The sequence below is a fragment of the Sander vitreus genome, chromosome 5 (genome assembly GCF_031162955.1).
Source record: "Sander vitreus isolate 19-12246 chromosome 5, sanVit1, whole genome shotgun sequence".
Lineage (NCBI taxonomy): Eukaryota > Metazoa > Chordata > Actinopteri > Perciformes > Percidae > Sander > Sander vitreus.
Window position 1 is genome coordinate 491,953 of NC_135859.1, and position 20,990 is coordinate 512,942.

At 43.5% G+C, this 20,990-nt stretch overlaps 1 protein-coding gene across 1 annotated transcript; it reads left to right on the plus strand.

Moving 5' to 3' along the window:
* The first annotated feature begins 5,730 nt into the window (after nucleotides 1-5,730).
* Nucleotides 5,731-18,943, plus strand: hmgcra (3-hydroxy-3-methylglutaryl-CoA reductase a). Its single transcript, XM_078249935.1, has 20 exons — nucleotides 5,731-5,986; nucleotides 8,544-8,720; nucleotides 9,195-9,306; nucleotides 9,428-9,515; nucleotides 9,600-9,684; nucleotides 9,776-9,881; nucleotides 10,521-10,627; nucleotides 10,716-10,835; nucleotides 10,920-11,080; nucleotides 11,632-11,885; nucleotides 11,966-12,132; nucleotides 12,768-12,962; nucleotides 13,962-14,120; nucleotides 14,310-14,467; nucleotides 14,580-14,685; nucleotides 14,807-14,977; nucleotides 16,359-16,499; nucleotides 16,617-16,775; nucleotides 16,919-17,073; nucleotides 17,929-18,943. The coding sequence occupies exons 2-20, from the start codon at nucleotides 8,556-8,558 to the stop codon at nucleotides 17,981-17,983; spliced, it is 2,664 nt and encodes an 887-aa protein (XP_078106061.1). The 5' UTR covers nucleotides 5,731-5,986; nucleotides 8,544-8,555; the 3' UTR covers nucleotides 17,984-18,943.
* The last annotated feature ends 2,047 nt before the right edge of the window (nucleotides 18,944-20,990 follow it).

Here is a 20,990-nt window from a genome sequence, read left to right on the forward strand (position 1 = left end):
TAATTTCCTATTCTGTATTGTTACGACGTATTGTAATGTGCGTATTAATTACTGCATTGTCCTATTATGAAGAGAGTTGTAAGGACCTCAGGAAGAATAGCTCATTGCAAGAGCTAATGAGGATCCTAAATAAACACACCACAACCATCTGTGTGCATTCATGTCCCATTAATGCATGTTACTACCTTTGCGTATTCCTCAGAGTCTTTATGTTTTCTCGCCTCGCAGATTTCCTCGGATTGTGGCGGCACCTGGATCGTGTTGGCAGCAGCTGTTGCGGTCCTGCTCGACGCCCTGCTACTACTTTTATTATTTTTATTAGTCATAGTTGTATTATCCCTCGCTCTCTCACTCAACCAGTCGAGGCAGATGGCCAGCCGCCCACCTAGAGCCAGGTTCTGTTCAAGGTTTCTGCCTGTTATAAGAGGAAGTTATTCTTCGCCACTGCTGCACTCTTGGAGGAATTGTTTCTCCGTAAATTAGTGTGGTCTAGACCTACTCTATCTGTAAGTGTCCTGAGATAACTGCTGTTGTCATTTGACACTATAAACAAAATGTAATTTAATTGAAACCCCTCTTCACATTCAGGCTGCTTTTGCATCAATGGTCAGGGCCCACTGTCTCATTCTTCATCCACATTTGTACAAAATATTTTTCATTCAACAAAAAAAAATACTTTTTTTTAAAGCTTGTGGTAGGTTTGACCATGTGTGAATTTCACCCCAGTTAATGAACTTGTGTTACTCTGATATCTATGATCCATCATATTATTTGGCACCATATTATCTACAAAAACACACAGACAAAACTTTTACAAAAACAAATCAATCAATAATACTCTACTGCTCCCTCTGTTTACTCACCATGCTGTCTTTCTCCAACAAGAACAAGTTGTCCAACAAGAACAAGTTGTCCCGTACAAATGCATTGATCTTTGTATAACAGCTAACGTTAGTTAGCTACCTATCGAAATACGTGCCCTATATAAACTCATAAAGTCGCCAAATGTGACAAAACATTTGTAGCTAAATAAGGTCTAAAGTACTAAAGGCAAATAAGGTCACAATGTGTTTGGCAGTAAATGATTTTATGTTAGCGTTTGCCTTAACGTTAACATTACCTTCCTTGGCTGGATGTAACCAATATGTTTTATGCTGATAAGCTAATGTTAATGTTGAAGAACACCGAGAAAGAAAGTCGGGCTCTAACATTACATAACAGTCTTGTTAGTATTACCTGTCTGAATAAGGTTAAACATCCGTCCCGGCTCCTCCTCTTCTTCGCAAATGACAGACAAAGCTGTGGCGCGAAAATACAGTTCAAACGCATAGCTATCTACCGTTATTATCCTGCCTACACACGCCTACGTGATGTCCGCTGATGGCAGCTCTCTGCTGTGATGCTCTGTAGGTGCATCCAATCAAAAAAGGCTTTCTGAATTACATAACAAACTGAATAACATGAGATAAAGAAGCCTCGTTATTGTGGGAGAAATTACAACATTGTGTAGGGTTACACTGTAATGGAGGGCTCTGGTTCCGAAAGTGTTTTTCCATTGACGTTTCAAAAATTGCTGTAATAAAGATGTTTTAGTCTGGAACCAAGCCAACCAGCTACGTGAGGAAGCATGACCATAAAACATTTTGAAAACGGCAAAAAAAAAGATACAATACCACGTACATAAACTATCATAGACTTCAATGGCAGAAGCTCGCTCTAGCCGTTCGCGGGGTCGCGCGAGTAGGGCGACGTCTCTGATTGGTCCATCTCGAGACGTCGCTGTTACGCTTAGGGTTGTGGGTAGCGTAGTATTTCTCCATATAATCGCGAATAAAACACGCTTTTCTTAAAACCAGGTTGATTTTATACGGACTTCTAGCTTCTACAGGAGCAGAAACTTTCGTTTCACAACCTCACAGTCAGTCTACCTTAGATGGTTTAGACATTATGGCTGATAATCAAAATCCATAAAGAAAACATGTTTTATTCGTGATCTTATGGAGAAATCGGTAGAAATAGGACCTATTAAATTAAATCATGACGTTGCGTGGGATCATGGGAGTTGTTGTCTTCATTGTTGTCTTCAAATGTATCTGTTCACAGATGAGTTAATCTATTACAGTTGTAATCAAGTTACTTTTAGTAATGTTTATTATTGGGCTACTTAGATTCTATTTGTGGTGGTTGCTGACCAGTTAGTGAGCAAGCAAGCGTCAAAAGAAAAACGTGCTCTCGTTTATTAACATTTCTATAAACCAATCACAATTGTCTTGGGCGGCGCTAGGTGCTGGACGGAGTAACGGTGCCTCTGCTAAACAGCCTCAGGAAGGAACTTGTTTTGGTGGAACATGTGGACGTTCAAAAGTAGTTTTAGTCGTGCAACAGAAAGCTCAGATTGGACAGATAGTCTAGCTAGCTGTCTGGATTTACCCTGCAGAGATCTGAGGAGCAGTTAACCATAGTCCTCACAAATCCACCAGAGGTTAGAACGCCAACACAGAGACAGAGGAAGGGGACGGACATCGGCGGCACCTCCGGCGGCACCTAAACAATTCTGGAAGTGGACCCTTGTGGATATAGACTAGCCAACAGCTAAAAAAAAAGGAGTAAAACTAGTCCTTCATAATCAAATAGGCCTAATGAAATAGCCTAAAGGTGTGCAGAAAATGGCCCATGTCAGTGTGATAATATTATCATCTACAATATTTTTTGATTGTTTTTGTTAGTGTGTAACAAGCATTTTACTATTCTAGCTGGTCAAGGTGGAGCCAAATTCCACTACTTCATATAGTAGTTTAATCTGTTATCTTGAATTATATTTAATAAGAATGTTTTTAACATCTGAAACCAATGCGGTGGAGTTAAAAGTTCAATACAGGCCTAGCTCTGAGTAGATGAGTAGAAGTATATAGAAGGTTCAAATGGAAATAAGTAAAGTATATTTCAACGTTGTTATTTAAATACAGAAGCCGACAGTACTGAGTAAATGTACTTATTGACTTTGCTTCACTGCTGGTAATTGAGATTACGTGACTTTGTTGCACAGGCAAAAACCTGAGATAACCTGAACATGCACTGCATTTATCTTGCTACTTTAACTCCTGCATGTCTTTATTAACTGTAAAGACAAGTATAAATATTTTTTCATTCCTCCAGAGCGATACTTTCCTAGATCACTTCCTTGTCATTACAGATACAGTCAGTCTTGTTCAATAGTAGATTAGAATAGAATATATACTTTGTTGTCCACCAGGGTGGACCTTCGTCTTCGGCTCACCAAACACAAGAAGCAACAGCATAAAGCATAAAAAGCAAAAAATGTTGCTCATTGATCATAAACGTGTTGGTTAAGGGAGAGAACAGCAGAGCTCCTGTCTGGTGGGCAGCCTGTGTTCACAGTGATCGAGCTGCCATGCTCCACCTGACAGACCCTCTGTGGGTGTCTCTGGTCCACAGAACTAACCAACAAATGAGCCTTTTCCGGAGAACGTGTGTCTTCATTGAGTTACAAACTAAGCCTAAATCCATGAATAGAACCCTGGCATATTCTTCAGGAGGCATAAGCTGGTTAGTAACTGTGCTAAGAAGAGTCAGCACAGCGTAGCCTCTGCAAGGTCTAGCATAGTGGCCACAATGAGGTTCAAATAGCTGGCCAGAACTCCTCCCATGGTTTTACACAGTATGGAAGATATTGTCGCAGGCCAAAAATCATTTTGCATTTTCGTGATTGGCTTTTTGGCACAGGCCTGATTATTGAAAATGTTATGATTTTGGTACTGTGTGTGTGTGGAAAAAAAATCCTTTTGAGGAGCACATTCTTTTAAAAGATGGGCTCTTAGACCGCCTGGCCTGTGGTCTTGCTCAGCTTCAGTTTCTTCAGGTCTGTGTGTGTTTTGTTATTTATTGTTTTAAAATTCTATTGATAAAAAGACACCTTACTTTAATAAGTCATAGCAGCCTACTTGAACCTTAGCATCCCAATATTTTTCTTCATGTGTTCCCAAAAAATATTTGGAACTTTTATTTACACATTATCCATTGACCTTGTCCCACTTAAAATCAGGACATTGAGACCTGAACGTAAAACGGTTTGGTCTGTTAAAACAACGTTGCAGTCATTTCTTATCAGAATCCATCATATACATGTTTCTATGAATCGCCAGATATTACAATAAAGGTCAACAGAGGTGACCTGATCACACCTGAGGCAGGGAAGTGAAAATCAAACACTCCTGCATGGAAAGGAATCGCTCCCTTCAGGTTCAATCAATCAACCCAATTAGAGGTTATATGTATGCAGCCTTCAATCTTTTCCACTCCAAACATGATGTGTGTGTCCTGTAAGTTGATTCACTTCAATGTTCTTTTGATTTGTCCTTAATGCACACAATTTATGTTCATGTTTTGATGAATTGTTACTGAGTTGTTGTTATCTCGTTGCAGTTCAAACCACACGCAGCAAAGAAACTGAATTGAATCTGCCTTCTGTAAATAAATGCTCTGCTTTAACTGCCAGTCTGCTGACTGCGTCTCATTCATGCTGACACATATTGAGTCAACTCTCCAGTGTTTCCCTTCAGTAGATGTAGACAATGTATTGCAAAGTCAGTATGAGTGGAGCTTATCCCAGTACGCATGCTAAACACACACAGGTAAATTAAGCTTCAAATGTGTTAGGTTTACTTTGAGGCAATTTAAGTTTTATTTTGGTAGTGGGCTTGGCTGTATAGATTTGGCCGTAGAAGCTTAGTCTGTGGATGTCAGACACTATGGGAAATCCATCTAAAAGTAAGCTGAACATTGTAGTTTTTTTCTTTTAAACTTTTTATTAATATTAACAAGCCTTTAAGTTCTTTTGGGTGCATCCATTTGTTTCAGTTCTATCCTGTGATGTGTACAGACTTTGGAAAGGGCCAGGACAATACATCTTTGGAGGTGCAATTTAAGAAATCAGCTAGTCACTGAATAATTGGTTCAGCCTTGAGCCTGAATTACCGTTCAGCCTTGAAACGTGAACCAGCACTGTACCAGGAATGTTTACCATGTCAAATTGTGCCTATGGGACTATTTATGAAAATAGCCTACTTGTACATTTCTAACCAAAGAATCTGTAGGCCTAGTTTACTTTAAAATAAAGGTAGATAGGGCAACGCTATAAGATGATTCCAACATGAAATGGAGCAACGGGAAGGCAATCAAATCTGCAAAATAACTAGGAAAGAAATATTATAGGCCTTTATTATAATGGCCGAACCATTAAAAAGCCAACATGTTTGACCACTGTAGACATGGAGCAACTTTAAAATGTCAAATTGGACCAGTAGGCTAGTTCCTTTATCGAATATAATTTCAGCCCATTAAACTGGTTTCCATTTATACAAGAGAAGAAAAAGAGACACCCATACACCTCATGTTCCTGTACTATCCACCCCCTCTATAATCCATATCCAAACATTTTGTACACAATAATGTAAAGTTAAACTCAGTCAGACTGTCACTCCACTGGTAGACTCATCTGTAGGCACCGCTACTTGCACAGTAACAGGAGCCAGCCCACCCCCTCAGGCTATAGGCTCCCTGTGCAACCTTCTGAGTTTCTGTGGTGGCGAGATTTGGCGTCCTCACTCTGGCCACGCCCCATTGCTGCAGTCGCCTAGGAAACGGGGCGTGGATAATACGCTTGTATGGCAGGTGACCGACGTGATTGGCTGAGGTGTCGTATGATAGTAGCGTGCCATCGTTCCATCGGTACTAGTGAGCTGCAGGGAGCCCCTCGGAGTGTGTGTGTAGCCGGCTGTCCATCCTCTGCACCGAGAGGCTAATACCACCATACTCCTCTCTCTCTGAGTGTGTCTGTAGCCGGCTGTCTGTGCTCCGCACCGGGAGGCTGATACCACCATACCTTTCTCTGAGTGTGTCTGTAGCCGGCTGTCTGTGCTCCGCACCGGGAGGCTCTCTCTCATCACCAGTCCCTAACCCGCTAAAGGTAAGTTAGTCGCATCTCTTCAGTTAACAGTTACTGTTATGTTGAAAATAAAAAGGCCTATAGAAAAGACTGACGGCTGAATCCAGCCTAGGACTCTCGTCAAAAGTAAACCAGCCGGTCAGGGACAAAAGCCGCAACAAAGCCGCTCCGTTAAAAGCATCCAGCGGACATCATCTAAATGGCTGCGGCCCGCTCCAGCCGCCGCCGCCGCCGCCGCCGCGCAGTGTAGCCTGCTGTAGGACAGGGACTCAAATAAAAGATATCAATCAACCGCATGAACAAATAGCATGTGCTGTTGTTTCTATTCCCCCTGAAATATGTATAGGCCTATTAAAATCAGCGGTGGACTGTTTACCCTGGAGTAGCTAATGAAGTAGGCTGTATGGGTGATGAATTATTATTATATGCGAAGTGAGTCACCAAAATACTTTTCGTGGGCATGTGTAATCTATTACTAGGCTTAATCTATGCAGCTATAAATTATTTATTAGTATTTTTAGTAAAATAAACTAGTGGTATTTAAGGTAGCATTCATGGTCCAGACCGTCCTGTTAGGAAATGATGTCATTGTTCTTCTTCTTCATAAAACTTATGATTGGAATTTTCATTTTTCTAAACAGCCTTGTTTATAGCCTACAATGATTTTTCAAATTGGGTTACATAATTAGAGATTAGACACTTTCTATGAGCCCATGTCTTTATCGCATTGTAAACATACTTATGATGCATTATAATCTGCTTATAGCACCGTATTACTACAGTTATAAGCACTCATAAATATATCCATAATGCTTCATAACAATAATCATGACACATTACAAAACAGTTAGTTTTTTGTTTGATGGGTTATAATAGAAATTGAGTAGAGTACTCCAATTTGAAACAACATTTTGATGATCTGACATCTGGATGATGGACATTTGACTCATGTAATGCTTCCCTCAATCTGAAGACTCAAACCTAATACCTGAAACTAGTTCTACTTTACCTCTAGCTGTATAAAACGTCTCTTAACCGACAATAAGCACTGTACTAGTAGTACTGGTAAGGATGGACATTTACCTTTCACTAATGGGATGTTCCCCCCAAACTTTACTCACTCTAAACACTGGATTGATTTTAGATAATAGGATACAATGTACAGTATTACAACCTAGGGCGTAACTTCCACTGGGGCCAGGGGGGACATGTCCCTTCCCCCCACACACACACACTTTTCAAAATTCTGTTTGTGTCCCCCAACTTTCAAATTAGTTTGCAATTATTTCATTTAAATAAGTCTCTGTGATTGGCCCATATTTTAAGCAATAAAGAAAGCAAGACATCTTTTTCTTATACGTAGTTTAATAGCCTACTATTCTTTCTGGCATCATTTTTTCCTTGATTTTGTGTCACCATAGCAGAGACGGTTTAGAACCGAGACGGCCCCACTCAGAGTAGTTTCCTGTCTCTGTGTCAGGTTGACTCCTCCACGGCCACGCCTCTTTAGGAGACTAGCGGCAGGTCTGAGTCTGTTGATTCCAGCGGGAGAAGTGAACGTGAACACAGATTATGAGCGATTCTTTCGCCCCATTGTCACCAAAGTAAATATTTGACCCATTTCTCACAAGCCACATATCTCCAGAACATTGTGACACTAAAATGGGATTTTTCAGACGGACACATCAGGAGAAAATGAACTTTGTTTGAGACCTGTTTCTGTCTCAGGACCAAACTCTCGCCAGATCTGGCAACACAGAGACGCTAATGTCAGCTAATGTTCCTGAACGCCCTAACGAAAGTAATCTCCGTGATCTTAAATGTCTTTTAGCTGTGTAAATATCTAACGTCATAACTAACATACTAACATATTAACAAATTATTTAAATGTAACGCTTCATCCACACGACGTTCACTACTTTTAAACGAGGCCACGCCCCTTTAAGAGACAGGAAGTGTGGACCGTCGACGCTGCTTAAAATGCTCTATCTTTAGTGTATAGAGGATCTTTGACCATAGGCCCTACAAATGTATGTAGAAATGCAGGAAATGGAATTCAAATTGAAAACATTTTTCCGGCGGAGGACCCCCAGACCCCCTGTTTTGCGCCCCCCCCCACATGAACTGTACTAGCTGTACTGTACTTGTACATCTTTTCAAGTAGACTCGGGCACGGATCGACCAACTGTGCCCAGGTACGGTACGCAGTGTTCACTTTAAATAAATAAACTGGACGTGGGGGTGTTCCGGCCCAGGTACATGATGGGAAAGCCCCCTTACTGCATTGTAGTCCATTACATTTTTTAGTTATATTTTATTTTTTAGTTGTCACCTGCTTCCTGAAATTTGTGTTTTCCTTCACATATAAAAAGATGTTTCCACCATAAATTGGTTTATTAAAATGTATCAGAATGCAGGAAATGTGTGTGAAGTGCTCAAAACATCCTAATTTCCTAATCTAAGATGATTTTTGGTTGTGTTCCCTGATCACTGACATGCCCTGTTCACACTGGGAATACTTGTAATGTAAAGGTGTAGTCACCTTCAGCTGACATGTCTCTGACTGTGTTATTTGTAGCTCTGCTGCACCATGCTGACCCGTCTGTTCCGTATGCACGGCCTCCTGGTGGCCTCCCACCCCTGGGAAGTGATCGTTGGCACAGTCACCCTCACAATCTGTATGTTGTCCATGAACATGTTCACCGGCAACGACCAGATCTGTGGCTGGAACTTTGACTGCCCCAAAACAGAGGAGGTGAGTGAATGAGACGATCGGGCTTTCCTCTCCTTCCACTTTCAATTTAGATTATATGTCACACTTAAGCAGTGACAGCATATGAATAAGTTTCCTAACCACACAGCTCTGACATAGTGTCCTTATCTCCATTAAAACTGAATATGCATTACCGTTACCAATAGCTATAAATCCTAAAAAAACATAATGCATTTTTATCTGCAGTGGAGCATAACTCTAGGGAGGAAAGTCAGTTAGTCAGTCAGTGAGTCCGCCACACCAGGCCACCGTGTCACCGGGACGACACGGCTCCAGGAAGTTACTGCTCCCAAGTTAACAGGTTAATCAGTGAGCTTAGAGGTGCTGGTAGGTGGAGAAGTGAGGAAGGATATTTCCCAAAAAGTCCTTCATTGAGGGTTGTCCCTTACTGAACCATACATTTCTAATGAATATCTGCGACTTTGCCACTGATCAGATTTTCCTCTCTTTTTACAGCAAATTCTGAGCAGTGATATCATCATCCTGACCATCACACGCTGCATCGCCATCGTCTATATTTACTTCCAGTTCCAGAACTTGAGACAACTGGGGTCCAAATATATTTTAGGTAAATTATACATGGGCACATAAGATGTTTAGAAGATGTCAAAGGTTACTAAGATTCTGTGGCTGTGGCGCTGTGAGCCAGCTACATAAATCTAAAATGCAGCTCGTCTACTCTCTTGCAGGCATTGCTGGCCTTTTCACCATATTCTCCAGCTTCGTATTCAGCACAGTGGTCATTCACTTCCTTGATAAAGAGCTCACGGGCCTCAAGTAAGGACACACTCTGCATACTGTCCTTTCTTACCAGAATCTCTGTTAAAGACTCTCAGTTGATTGTTCTGTTCTGTCCTCCAGTGAGGCTCTGCCTTTCTTCCTGCTTCTCATCGACCTCTCCAAAGCGTGTACTCTCGCCAAGTTCGCCTTAAGCTCCAGTTCTCAGGTGTGAAGAAATATTTCGTCATCATATTGCAGCACTCTGCATGACAGTCAACAGTAGCCCTGACTGATATATTGTGCTGTAATATTTTCAGGATGAAGTGAGGGACAACATTGCTCGTGGCATGGCAGTACTGGGACCTACCTTCACTCTGGACGCCCTGGTGGAGTGCCTAGTGATCGGAGTGGGAACCATGTCAGGTACTTGCTGCCATTTGGCGTTTTCCACGTGTCATTACACCATGACATCACTGTCGGGTGTGATCACAGAAATGAAACAGGCTTTATACTGCTACTCTTTAAGAAAGTGTAACCGTCGTTAGGACTGCTGCTGTCACAAACGTGTGAGTTACAACTCTGGTGTTGAGCTATGTATATTAAAGCAAAAATAAGTGATCATGGAGTTGGAGGAGACAGAACAGAGCTTTAAGGCGACACACACACACACACACACACACACACACACACAAGTTTGCAGGAAATGATTCTTGTTTCATTTTGTTACTGTTTGTTGGTCATTCATCCTGTTTCGCCCTTTACAGACTTTGCAACCCACCTTGGAGTGTGGCTGTTTGGAACAGCTACACTTTTGCCTCATATAATGTACAAACAAATGTATTGCTCTAGCCTTTACCCTGCTGACATCAAACAGATTATCTGACCATATCTGTCAAGACGGTCCATTCAAGCAGACTCCTTAGCAAATCATGGGCTATTTTGCTTTTAGCTGACCAAGAGGAAATAGAAGAAGAGCAGCACTGTTGCAGCAGATAGTGACAGTGTCTCTCTGACTTGGTGATCCTGGTGATATAGCCTAAGCATCTGTCTTGTATCTTTCAGGTGTGAGGCAGTTGGAAATCATGTGCTGCTTTGGCTGCATGTCTGTCTTGGCCAACTACTTTGTGTTCATGACTTTCTTCCCTGCGTGTGTCTCCCTGGTGCTGGAGGTAAGGCTGCAGTGCTTCAGTGTGTGTGTGTGTGTGTGTGTGTGTTAGTGTGAGTCTGGCTAACAGTGTTGTGTGTTGGCTCGTGCAGCTGTCCCGTGAGAGTCAGGAGGGCCATCCTATCTGGCAGCTGAGCCACTTCTCCAGAGTGATGGAGGAGGAGGAGGACAACAAACCCAACCCTGTAACCCAGAGAGTCAAAATGATCATGGTAACTCCTTTCTTGCTTTATGCCTTTCTTTGTTTCATTTGAACATGTGTGATGTGTGATTTCTAACCCCTGCTCTGTGTGCAGTCTCTGGGCCTGGTGATGGTCCACGCCCACAGCCGCTGGATCGCTGAACCCTTGTCCATCAACAGCACAGTGGGCATCCCACAGGTCGGCATGGAGCTGGACAACCTGTCACCCAGGAGGATTGAGCCAGAAAAAACGCTTTGGCAGTTCTACCTCAGCAGGTGAGGCTGGTGATATGCTTGCTTTTAACTCATGTGTGTGACGGCTACCCTGCCTCTCCTGCACTCATTCAGGGCATAAGTTGTTCATGTCCTCAGAAATGAATTTGATGCATCCACAAGTCGCAATATAGCTCATGAACAGTGGAGGCTGTATGTCAGGATATGATGTAAGAAGACGTCAGACACTACTAGCAACACTTTATCGACATACCAAATATAGGGATTCATTTATCTTCTCAATTTCATGATATCTTGATGCGACTTCATTATCTTAAGAATTTCCAGATAGGAAATTATGTTACACATAGGCCTTCACTTAATCCTCTAGGAGTTTTGCTCTGACACTGTCAAATCACTTGGTGCTAAGGTAATGAGACATTTAAGTTGTGTTCACAATAGAAATGTGTGTTATGAAGATGTTAGAATTGATAGCTCAGCTTAAAGAGAACATCACAGTGTGTATTGAAGATACAGCACAGTAAACAATTGGCAGCCCAGGCCAGTCTTCTGGAATCCATACTAAAAGGTGTGTTTGTGCCTCCTCCCTGCAGGATGATCACCATGGACATCGAGCAGGTGATCTGTCTGGCCTTGGCGCTGCTGCTGGCTATCAAGTACATCTTCTTTGAGCAGGTTGAGATGGAGTCTACGCTGTCACTGAAGAACCCCATCACTATGTCTGCCCCGGCCCTGCCCGCCCGACGGCCCACTGACACCTGCTGCAGGAAGGAGCCGGGCTGTCCCCGACCCCTCGCCCTCCCCCTGAGCGTGGCCGCCCCGGCTCCTGCCAACAAGGCGCAGAGAGGTGAGTGTGTGCCCAGTGATGCTCGGCAGCGGACCAACTCGTGCAGCGCCGTGGTACCCAACTCTGCCCTGTTTCCCCAGATGAGGTGATACGGCCCTTGTCTGCCCCGGCGGCTGAGCCCCAGCCAAAGAGCTTCTTTGTCATGGGGGAGGAGGAGGAGCGGCTCAAGTCGGAGACCGAGCAGCCAAGCCCTGCCGCAGAGCCCAGAGAACTGGACCAATGTGTGGCCATCCTCAACAACCCAGAGGTGAGACATTTAACATAAAGCCTTTCACAGCTGAAAGCTGGGCTAACCTCCTCTCAGGTGGCTGATTGGTTACGTCACCCCCCCCTCCACTCCCTGAGGTGTCTGTTTCATACGTAGAGCCGTATCCCACCAATAAGACTGCAGGGTCTGAGGTGGTTGTGTGATTTAACTACGTAGTAATGAGCTTAGTCACTCCACTCTCTCTTTGAGGCTGAAGCGATTAGAGCATGACGCCAGCAGAAACGAAGTGATTCCACTGGCTCTGTGTGGCCTACCTTCTACTCAGTTCAGCGCTTTCTTAGACAGGACACATTGCTCCCACGCTGCACTGCAAAGGAATACATGTGACAATATTTCAGTCTGCAGCCAGCCTGCAGTGAGTCCAGATCCCTTTAGCAACAATCATCACTGGCTCCCCCAGCAAAAAGCCGCAAACATATTGTTATAATCTGTAATGAATATAGTATAAATCACCATCATCATTTATGTGAAACTGCTTTACTCAAAGAGAGATAATGTAAATAGTTTTTTGTTTCTTCAAATCTTAAGTGAGGTTTTAAGATGTGTGACTGAGCACTGGTCTGACCTGACTGCGCTGTGGAGAGTAAGTCCCTGCGTGATTGTGTCTTCTGCAGCTGGGGGCTCGTTTCCTGAGTGATGCTGAGGTGATGCGGCTGGTCAGCTCCAAACACATCCCTGCGTACAAACTGGAGGCCGTGATGGAGAAACCTGAGAGAGGAGTGGCCATACGCAGACAGGTGATATCTGCCAAACTTCCCTCTCCCTCGGCGCTTTCCTCCCTGCCATACACAGACTACGACTACTCCAAGGTGAAGAAACACACACACACACACACACACACACACACACACGCAGAACAATTATTCACATTCAAACCGACAGTGCAATGTAATAGAACACAATTGTTCTTGTTCAATGCTACACAATCTCAGGGTCAGAAACACCTGGCTACGCTGCCCTACGCTTCACGTGAAATATGCAGATTGTCAGGTTAGATGAAGAAAACGAGTTGTGTAAATGTGATGTGCAAGCTTTGATGCTCACAGTACTACTGTGTGAAAAAGGCCACGGCCCAGTTTATGTGCCATCCACATGTTAACATCTGACATTGTTGAAGAGTAGCGTAGCTCCTTTGGGGAATAGCTTGGTGCAGTGAGTGTGTGGTGGAGACACGGAGGATCAGAGCAGAGAAGCCATTAGCAGTAAAGTTGTCGACTGGTAGGGAATATACAGCGTGGGTTTCACTTTGATTAAGTGCTGCAGGTCCTCAGGATCGGTAAAGTTCACAGGTCTGGTTCTCAGCGTAATGTCTCCCCCCTCACTGTAACAACATGTTCACAATGAGGCTCCATATGGCAGAGCAGCAGAGTCAGTGTGCCTGCTAGTTTGTGTGATTGGTTACAGTTCTGTCACTGACTGGAGATCAGTAAGATTCATATTTCTTTTTCATATATTATTGTTCTCATCAGGCTGTTGTTCTGCAATGCTTTCAGATTTTATTAAAAAGTTCAGTCATGATGATTTTATTACATGTTTAGAAGTTTTTAGCTAGATTAGCTAAATAAAATATATTGTTCATCTCATTTCATCTTTCTACATCAAAGAGCAGTTCATATGTTGACTGTATCACAGGTTGTGTTGGTCATACTGTAGGATGATTTCTTGCTTGAGTATAGTGAATAATACAGAAGATAAGGAATCACAATAGTGAAATATTGAAATATAAATGGAATTAGATGATATTCCTGTATCATTCAGCCCAGCTGTTTCACAAGCTGGTCAACGTTTCTGCTGTCTCTGGTTTCCAGGTTATGGGTGCCTGCTGTGAGAATGTGATTGGCTACGTGCCCGTACCAGTAGGCGTGGCTGGACCGCTGCATCTGGATGGGAAGCAGTTCCAGGTTCCCATGGCAACCACGGAGGGCTGCTTGGTTGCCAGCACCAACCGTGGCTGTCGAGCAATCGCTGTGAGTGTCACATATATTGATCAAAGTACCGCGGGGGACCAAATATTATGCATGCAGTATTGCTAATTGGCACCGAGCTGCAGACGAGGCTGCACAATCATTGTTGTGGAGCAGTAGCAGTACAGATTTCTCCAAATCTTCAATGTGGTCATATTTCCAACATCCTGTGTGTGACTTGTGTTGCTGCAGCTGGGAGGCGGGGCCAGCTGTCGTATCCTGGCTGACAGCATGACTCGAGGACCTGTGGTGAGGCTGCCCTCTGCCTGCCAGGCTGCGGAGGTCAAGGCCTGGCTGGAGAGCACGGACGGATTCCAGGACGTCAAAGAGGCCTTTGACAGCACCAGCAGGTAAAACATGAACCCGGACATGGACAGGACCAGAATTCTGAGTGTGGGCTCAGTGTCCGTTGTGTGTCAGTGTGTTGTTCAGTGTGAAAGAGTCTGTGGTTGCTGTTGGCAGGTTTGCTCGGCTCCAGAAGCTGCTGGTTGGTCTGGCTGGGAGAAACCTCTACATCCGCTTCCATTCCAAGACTGGAGATGCCATGGGGATGAATATGATCTCTAAGGTAACTAACTATAATGGCTGTATGTGTGTGTGTGTGTGTGTGTGTGTGTGTGTGTGTGTGTGTGTGTGTGTGTGTGTTGATGTCCTTGGCCTTGTTTGAAGCCTCCTTATTATGCCTGCAGGGCACGGAGCAAGCTCTGAGCAAACTGCAGCAGCACTTCCCAGAGCTGCAGGTGCTGGCTGTCAGCGGGAACTACTGCACCGACAAGAAACCGGCCGCCATCAACTGGATTGAAGGCAGGGGCAAGTCTGCAGTCTGTGAGGCCACCATCCCCGCTAGAGTGGTCCGAGAGGTAGGAGGAGCCAAACTCTGTAAGGTCTTAACTGGCTTTACTTTAAACCAGTGGCCAGAAATGGAACAGAACTCCGTGGTATAGGAGACGTTCAGAGTTCTTTATTGTCCCTCAAGGGGAAATTTGATCTGCAGTTGGTGGTACAAAAAACAACAACAACAAAAAACCCAATAAACAAGGCATGAACTGTCTTAGCAGCACACAACCAACAGATTGATTAAGAACAATGTCATCGCTTAATAGGGAACCGTGAAAAGTGATTTCTAAAAGTGTCACTGAGAAGGCCCAAAGTGACACTAATAAAAAGAGGTTATAAATGGACAGCCTTTAATAAAGATGCAGCTGCTGGCTTGAATTGCTGCACATTCTTTCACTATTAAGAAAGGATGCTGCTGTGGCCAGGTTGGCTCAGTGGGTAGAGCAGGCGCGCATATACTTAGAGGTTTATGCCTCAATGCAGAGGTCCAGGGTTTGAATCCGATCTGTGACGATGTCCTGCATGTCTTCCACCTCTCTCTCCCCCCTTTCTCACCTAGCTGTCCTGTCAAATAAAGATGGAAAAGCCCAAAAAATTATCTTAAGGATGCTGCTGTTAGCCCTTCAAAATCCTTGAATATAGTTTCAGTGAATGCAACAGTGGGTGCTGGTTCCCTGCAGTAGCTAACAGGAAACAGGATTCAGCAGGTAGGGTTAAAACTTCATATTCTTATTAAAACTAAACTAAAAAACATTTGTTTAGGGAGTACGACATACACAGCATCCTCCTACGGTGTTGTTAGTACATTCCTTCTTTGTGTTACTGTCCCTACGCTGCAGCTCAGCAAGGAAACTTCTGTCCTAAAAAGACTTTGGAAGATACCCACTTGACTGCTGAAGCTTTATTAAGTAACTAAATATGTTCGTACAGAACGAGGACTGTGGCTGTATTCACTTCCATTGTAGACATGTTAGGAAGGGATATTTTAAAGGTCAGTATTAACAGGAGGAATGACTCCAGCAAGCAAACATGCTTCCAACGTTCATACGGGCATGTGAAGGTTGTTTTTAGACAGACTTGGCATTTTTTTTATCCTTTCATTTAAAATATGTTTCATGGGCAGTTCACGCTTGATGTTTTTAGACCTTACTCCGTTTGTATTGTGTGAGCAATTGAAAACAAACCAACATGGAAAATGTACTGCAGTACTTTGATCTGTGTCACTAACATTACAAAAGCACACAGAATGAAATGATGAATGGTAAAACTAGATTCCATATCTTGATCTGTACATTGAAATTGAATAGATAAATATTTGAGTTGTATGTATTTGTATGAGTTCCTTTAGTATGTATTCATTAGAATCATCCTATCTCATATTGACTGTGTGTCGCTGTGCTGCAGGTTTTGAAAACGACGACAGGAGCCCTGGTGGAGGTTAACATCAGTAAGAACCTGGTGGGCTCAGCCATGGCGGGGAGCATCGGGGGATTCAACGCTCACGCTGCCAACCTGGTGGCGGCCATCTACATAGCCTGTGGACAGGTACAGTAGGAGGAAAATACTGTGCATCTGTTTATCCCCATGTATTCCTGTGTTTCCAGTCTTAATGTATGTGGCTGTGTGTGTGTGCGTGTGTGTGTGTGTGTGTGTGTCCTCCAGGACCCCGCCCAGTCAGTGGGCAGCAGTAACTGCATCACTCTGATGGAGGCATCTGGACCCACAGGGGAGGACCTGTACATCAGCTGCACCATGCCCTCCATAGAGCTGGGCACTGTGGGAGGGGGCACCAGCCTGCCCCCCCAGCAAGCCTGCCTCCAGGTACACACACACACACACACACACACACACACACACACACAAATAACATAAGATTACATTAATTCCAACAGGATTTATTTTTCATTTGCGTTTGTGTGTGTGTGTGTGTGTGTGTGTGTGTGTGTGTGTGTGTGTTTGTGTAGATGCTGGGCGTGCAGGGAGCCAGTCAGGACTGTCCGGGGGAGAACGCCCGGCAGCTGGCCCGGGTGGTGTGTGCCACCGTGCTGGCTGGAGAGCTCTCACTGATGGCTGCTCTGTCTGCAGGACACCTGGTCAAGAGCCACATGACACACAACAGGTGAGAGCAAGAGCAAGAGCACACAGACTGACATGTTCATGTTCATTGGCCCAAACATCAGGAAGATATGCCACAGACTTTGTATGTATAATATACATTGCAAATGGCCAGGTCTATTAATACTACAAACTGTTAGCTGAGAGATCTTTGTCCCAGTCAGTGTCACCATCTTTACATAAAGTAACACCAAGTGGCGGTGCGCGATCATGGGAGCCTTGTATCATGTGGACGCACCGACGCGCCGACAGTGTTGTTGTTATTACTTAGAATTCCTCATTGGGGAGACGCACTATAGCTTTAACACGCGCTCCCAAGAAAGTGAATGTCAGAGACAGAAGTAGTAGTTCTGGCTGTCTGGCACCGGTCTGGTCTTGGTCTTGACTCGGTCTCAACCCCTCAAAGTCTTGGACTTGTCTCAGTCTCAATACACTCTGGTTTTGGTGATGACTTGGTCTCGGTTTAGGTGGTCTTGACTACAACACTGGAGACAGCCATACTTAAACTAAGTGGCCCTATAATACTTGTGATCCAGATGCATTTATTTATGGCTCAGATCCTGGCAGTGTGCTCTGCAGGAGGGTCTGAACCTGCCCAATAATACAAACTAACGTGGGCTAAACCACCTGTTTAAGCCTTATTCAGCTATGCTATTGGCTTCCTTAGTATGCTGGAGCTGTGAGAACTGTTCTTGATCCCCGGAAAACTTTATATATATTTAATATATATACATTTGACACACATACATTCATCATGCCATTTACAGCGTTAGCCCATTTGCCATAGAAACACAATGTATCAGCAGTGTGTATTTGACGTACAGCGTGTTGGAAAGTGATCAATGTGTTGTGTCTGCAGATCCAAGGTGAACCTCCAGGAGACTCCAGGAACGTGCACCAAGAAAGCCTCCTGAGCCCAGTTACTGGACCCAGGAACATACTATATGGACTATATGAAAACGGACTAATCATTCACGAAGAAAGCAGAGCTCCGATGTCTTCCAAGTGCTTTCAAAGAGACACTGCTGTCTTTTGACCAATCTCGCTGCTGGATATGAAAAGCTAATCAGACTGTCCTGTGGCAGTATATTCATTTTCTGTATCTGTGTGTGTTTTATGGGGCTGGCTCGGAGCACTTCATCACTGACTTCTTTCATTTCCACTTTTAAGAATGTGGTCAGGTTTTTGGAAAACATAGAGTTTGGGTTCTAATGACATACAGTATTTCTGCTGTCCTGTTGCCAGATGGAGCGTTGTGAACACACAGACTGCTGCAGCAACTACTCCAGATTCTGCATTGTTCTTCATCAGGGCGCTTTCTCTGACGCTAACAAGGACAGAGTTCAGCAGTACTGCCAAGCAGACTCAAGTCCTGGTTCCACCTCTGCAGACAGACAGAATGTATGAATGATTGATTATCTGGATCCTAGTGGCGCTTTAAAGCCAAGACTGCAAGCCTTACTTACAGGCAGTTCATCTCAGTACAGAACAGGTGAGGAGGACCAAATCACGAGTGTGTCCTTTAAATAAAGAGAAGAAGAAAGAGAAGGAAAGATAAATAAATAATGCTTCAGTTGCCTATATTGCTAATGGCGCCATGCAACAAATCATCGCCCCTTCATATTGGGATTGAACTCTATAATTACCATAAAGAAACAAAAGCAACTCCCCTCTGCACTGCACTACAGATGTGTGTGTGTGCGCAGGTACTGTAACCCATCAACAAAGTGATGTCAGTGTGCTGATGCACCGTGCATCAGCTTGTGATGTGCTGCGGCTTCAATGAAATATTATAGTGAGGCTTCCTGTTGTACCAGTGAATGGCAAATATTTTGGATATATTTTGTAATAAATCAAAAAGGACTTAACAATGACACATTGTCCTCTTATTATTGATGCTTTGTCATGAATTGCACTTAAGTTGGAATATGGAATGTAAAATGACGTGACAGTGAAGGCACCACTGAGGAGCTAAGGTTGATTATTGCAGCAGCAGTCTCTAATCTGTGATGACTGCACAGCAGCTTCGTGTGGCATGGCTTTGTTTCCCTGTTCAGAGTTAGTACGTTGTGCTAACATGGTGCATTACTGATTATTGCATTCCCAACTATGTCCCTAAATAAATGTATTTCTAAATTAATAAAAAGTGAAAGTATTCCTAAAAAAAAATTAAAACCATCACCAATATATTTTTGCGCAAGCCAAATTAACACAAACTAATGACTAATTACTAACTGGCTCTGCTCAACAGTTCATCCTCTGGAGTTTCTTCTTCTTCCTATTTATTAAACATTATAAACATTTCCTTTTAATTGGTAGTTAATGAGAAAATGAGTGTTGTAAAAGTAATTTACAACAGTCTATGAGAATTAAATGATCATTGTGTGGTTCTGACTTTATAAATCAGTCTGCACTTCCTGGAACTAATGGCTGCAAGAGTGGAAACTTTACGCAACAGCGTGGTTTAGAAAATGGTCATCAGAAATGTATCTGTCAAACGTTACATATATTAGTAGTAAATAGAATCCATCATTCTTTGGATCTTAAACCTGGGTGTTTGAATCCTGCAGGTGCCCTGCTCTGAGATCTCCAGTGGCCTGGTTTGGCCCGATTTAGCCCAGGAGTCCAGCTTTAGCACAGATCAATCTAATCAATGAATGACAGCTGTAGGTTAGTGAAAGTTTCACTTCTAATGAGATTACAAGGCTTTAGTTTTCTCCCCTTTTCCCCACATCCTGTCCAATGATCTCATCAGCAGAGTCCGAGCTCCTCCACTGATCTGTCACCAGAGAAGCTGCCAGCCAATCAGATGAGGGCCCAACACATCTCACCAGTTGGGAGCGGACTGATTGGCTAACCCCTGGTAGGACGGTTTATGAATAATGTGGAGTGAGCTGCTCTGCAGAAGAGAACAGGCAGGGCTTCACATCTCTGTTCAACACTTATGGGACACGAATAGGCACATAGCAAGAATACTGTATGTAGTACTGCCTGAGTTACTGTAAATGAAATACATATATGTAGTACTGCATGAGCTACTGTAATTAAGGCTGTGAGGAAAGTACAAGAGTGAACAGTATATCTCACCTATGCTTTAATACAAACAAAAAGCCTATATGCAAAAGTACTATATGCAATGCCTTTTTTGTGTGTTTTAAATAAACCTTTTTACTGTTTTTTATCTTGTTTTTACTGCTGCTGCACTGATTGCCAGCAAGGTAATTTCGTTGTGTTCATACAATGACAATAAAGTGTCTTGAATCTTATTAGGCATGCTCAGGTATTCTCCCCGCTGGTGTGCAGTTAAACAGGCGGCCCAGTCACTGCACAGAGCAACATCATCACTTCAGGCTGTTTTTCAGCTGTTCAGATATTCTGCTGAATCATCGAGACTGATATAAATCTTAGTAATGGCATAATGAAGAAATGGTCTGAAAGAAGCATTGTTACAGCACATGGTGCTCTCACACAGTATGTCCTGGATCATAAAAACAACACTATTTAGAAAGCATTTTGTATCGAAGGAACATAATGGAAAAGTGAAAGTGCAGTGAGCAGTGCTCAGTATTCAGTACAGAGTACCACGAGCAGTGTTAAAGCATCCCTGAGGCGCTCAGTGAGCTGGTTCCACATGCACACTGTGTGCACACTCTGCTGTCTGGGGCTGAAGGCAACGCCCTGCAGACAGCCCTGTGTCCAGGCTGGCTGTCCCATCACTACACAACACTGGACACTCCCATCACTTGCCGAAACTTATGGTGCTACTATTTATTTTCTACACATTCTCACAGACTTGTGTGTTATTCTGTAGAATTTGAATTGCTCGCTTTAACAGTAGCCTTCATAGGAATACACCTGATGTATTTTGGGATGGACGTAAATGCATCTTTGCATATCGTTGTGTATATAGCACCCAGCCCT

Excerpts from the sequence above, each read along its gene's own strand:
- hmgcra (XM_078249935.1), top strand. The coding sequence starts at position 8,556 with ATGCTGACCCGTCTGTTCCGTATGCACGGCCTCCTGGTGGCCTCCCAC. Across the intron at positions 9,882-10,520 it reads CGGAGTGGGAACCATGTCAG|GTGTGAGGCAGTTGGAAATC; the intron begins GTACTTGCTGCC and ends TGTATCTTTCAG. Across the intron at positions 10,628-10,715 it reads GTGTCTCCCTGGTGCTGGAG|CTGTCCCGTGAGAGTCAGGA; the intron begins GTAAGGCTGCAG and ends TGGCTCGTGCAG.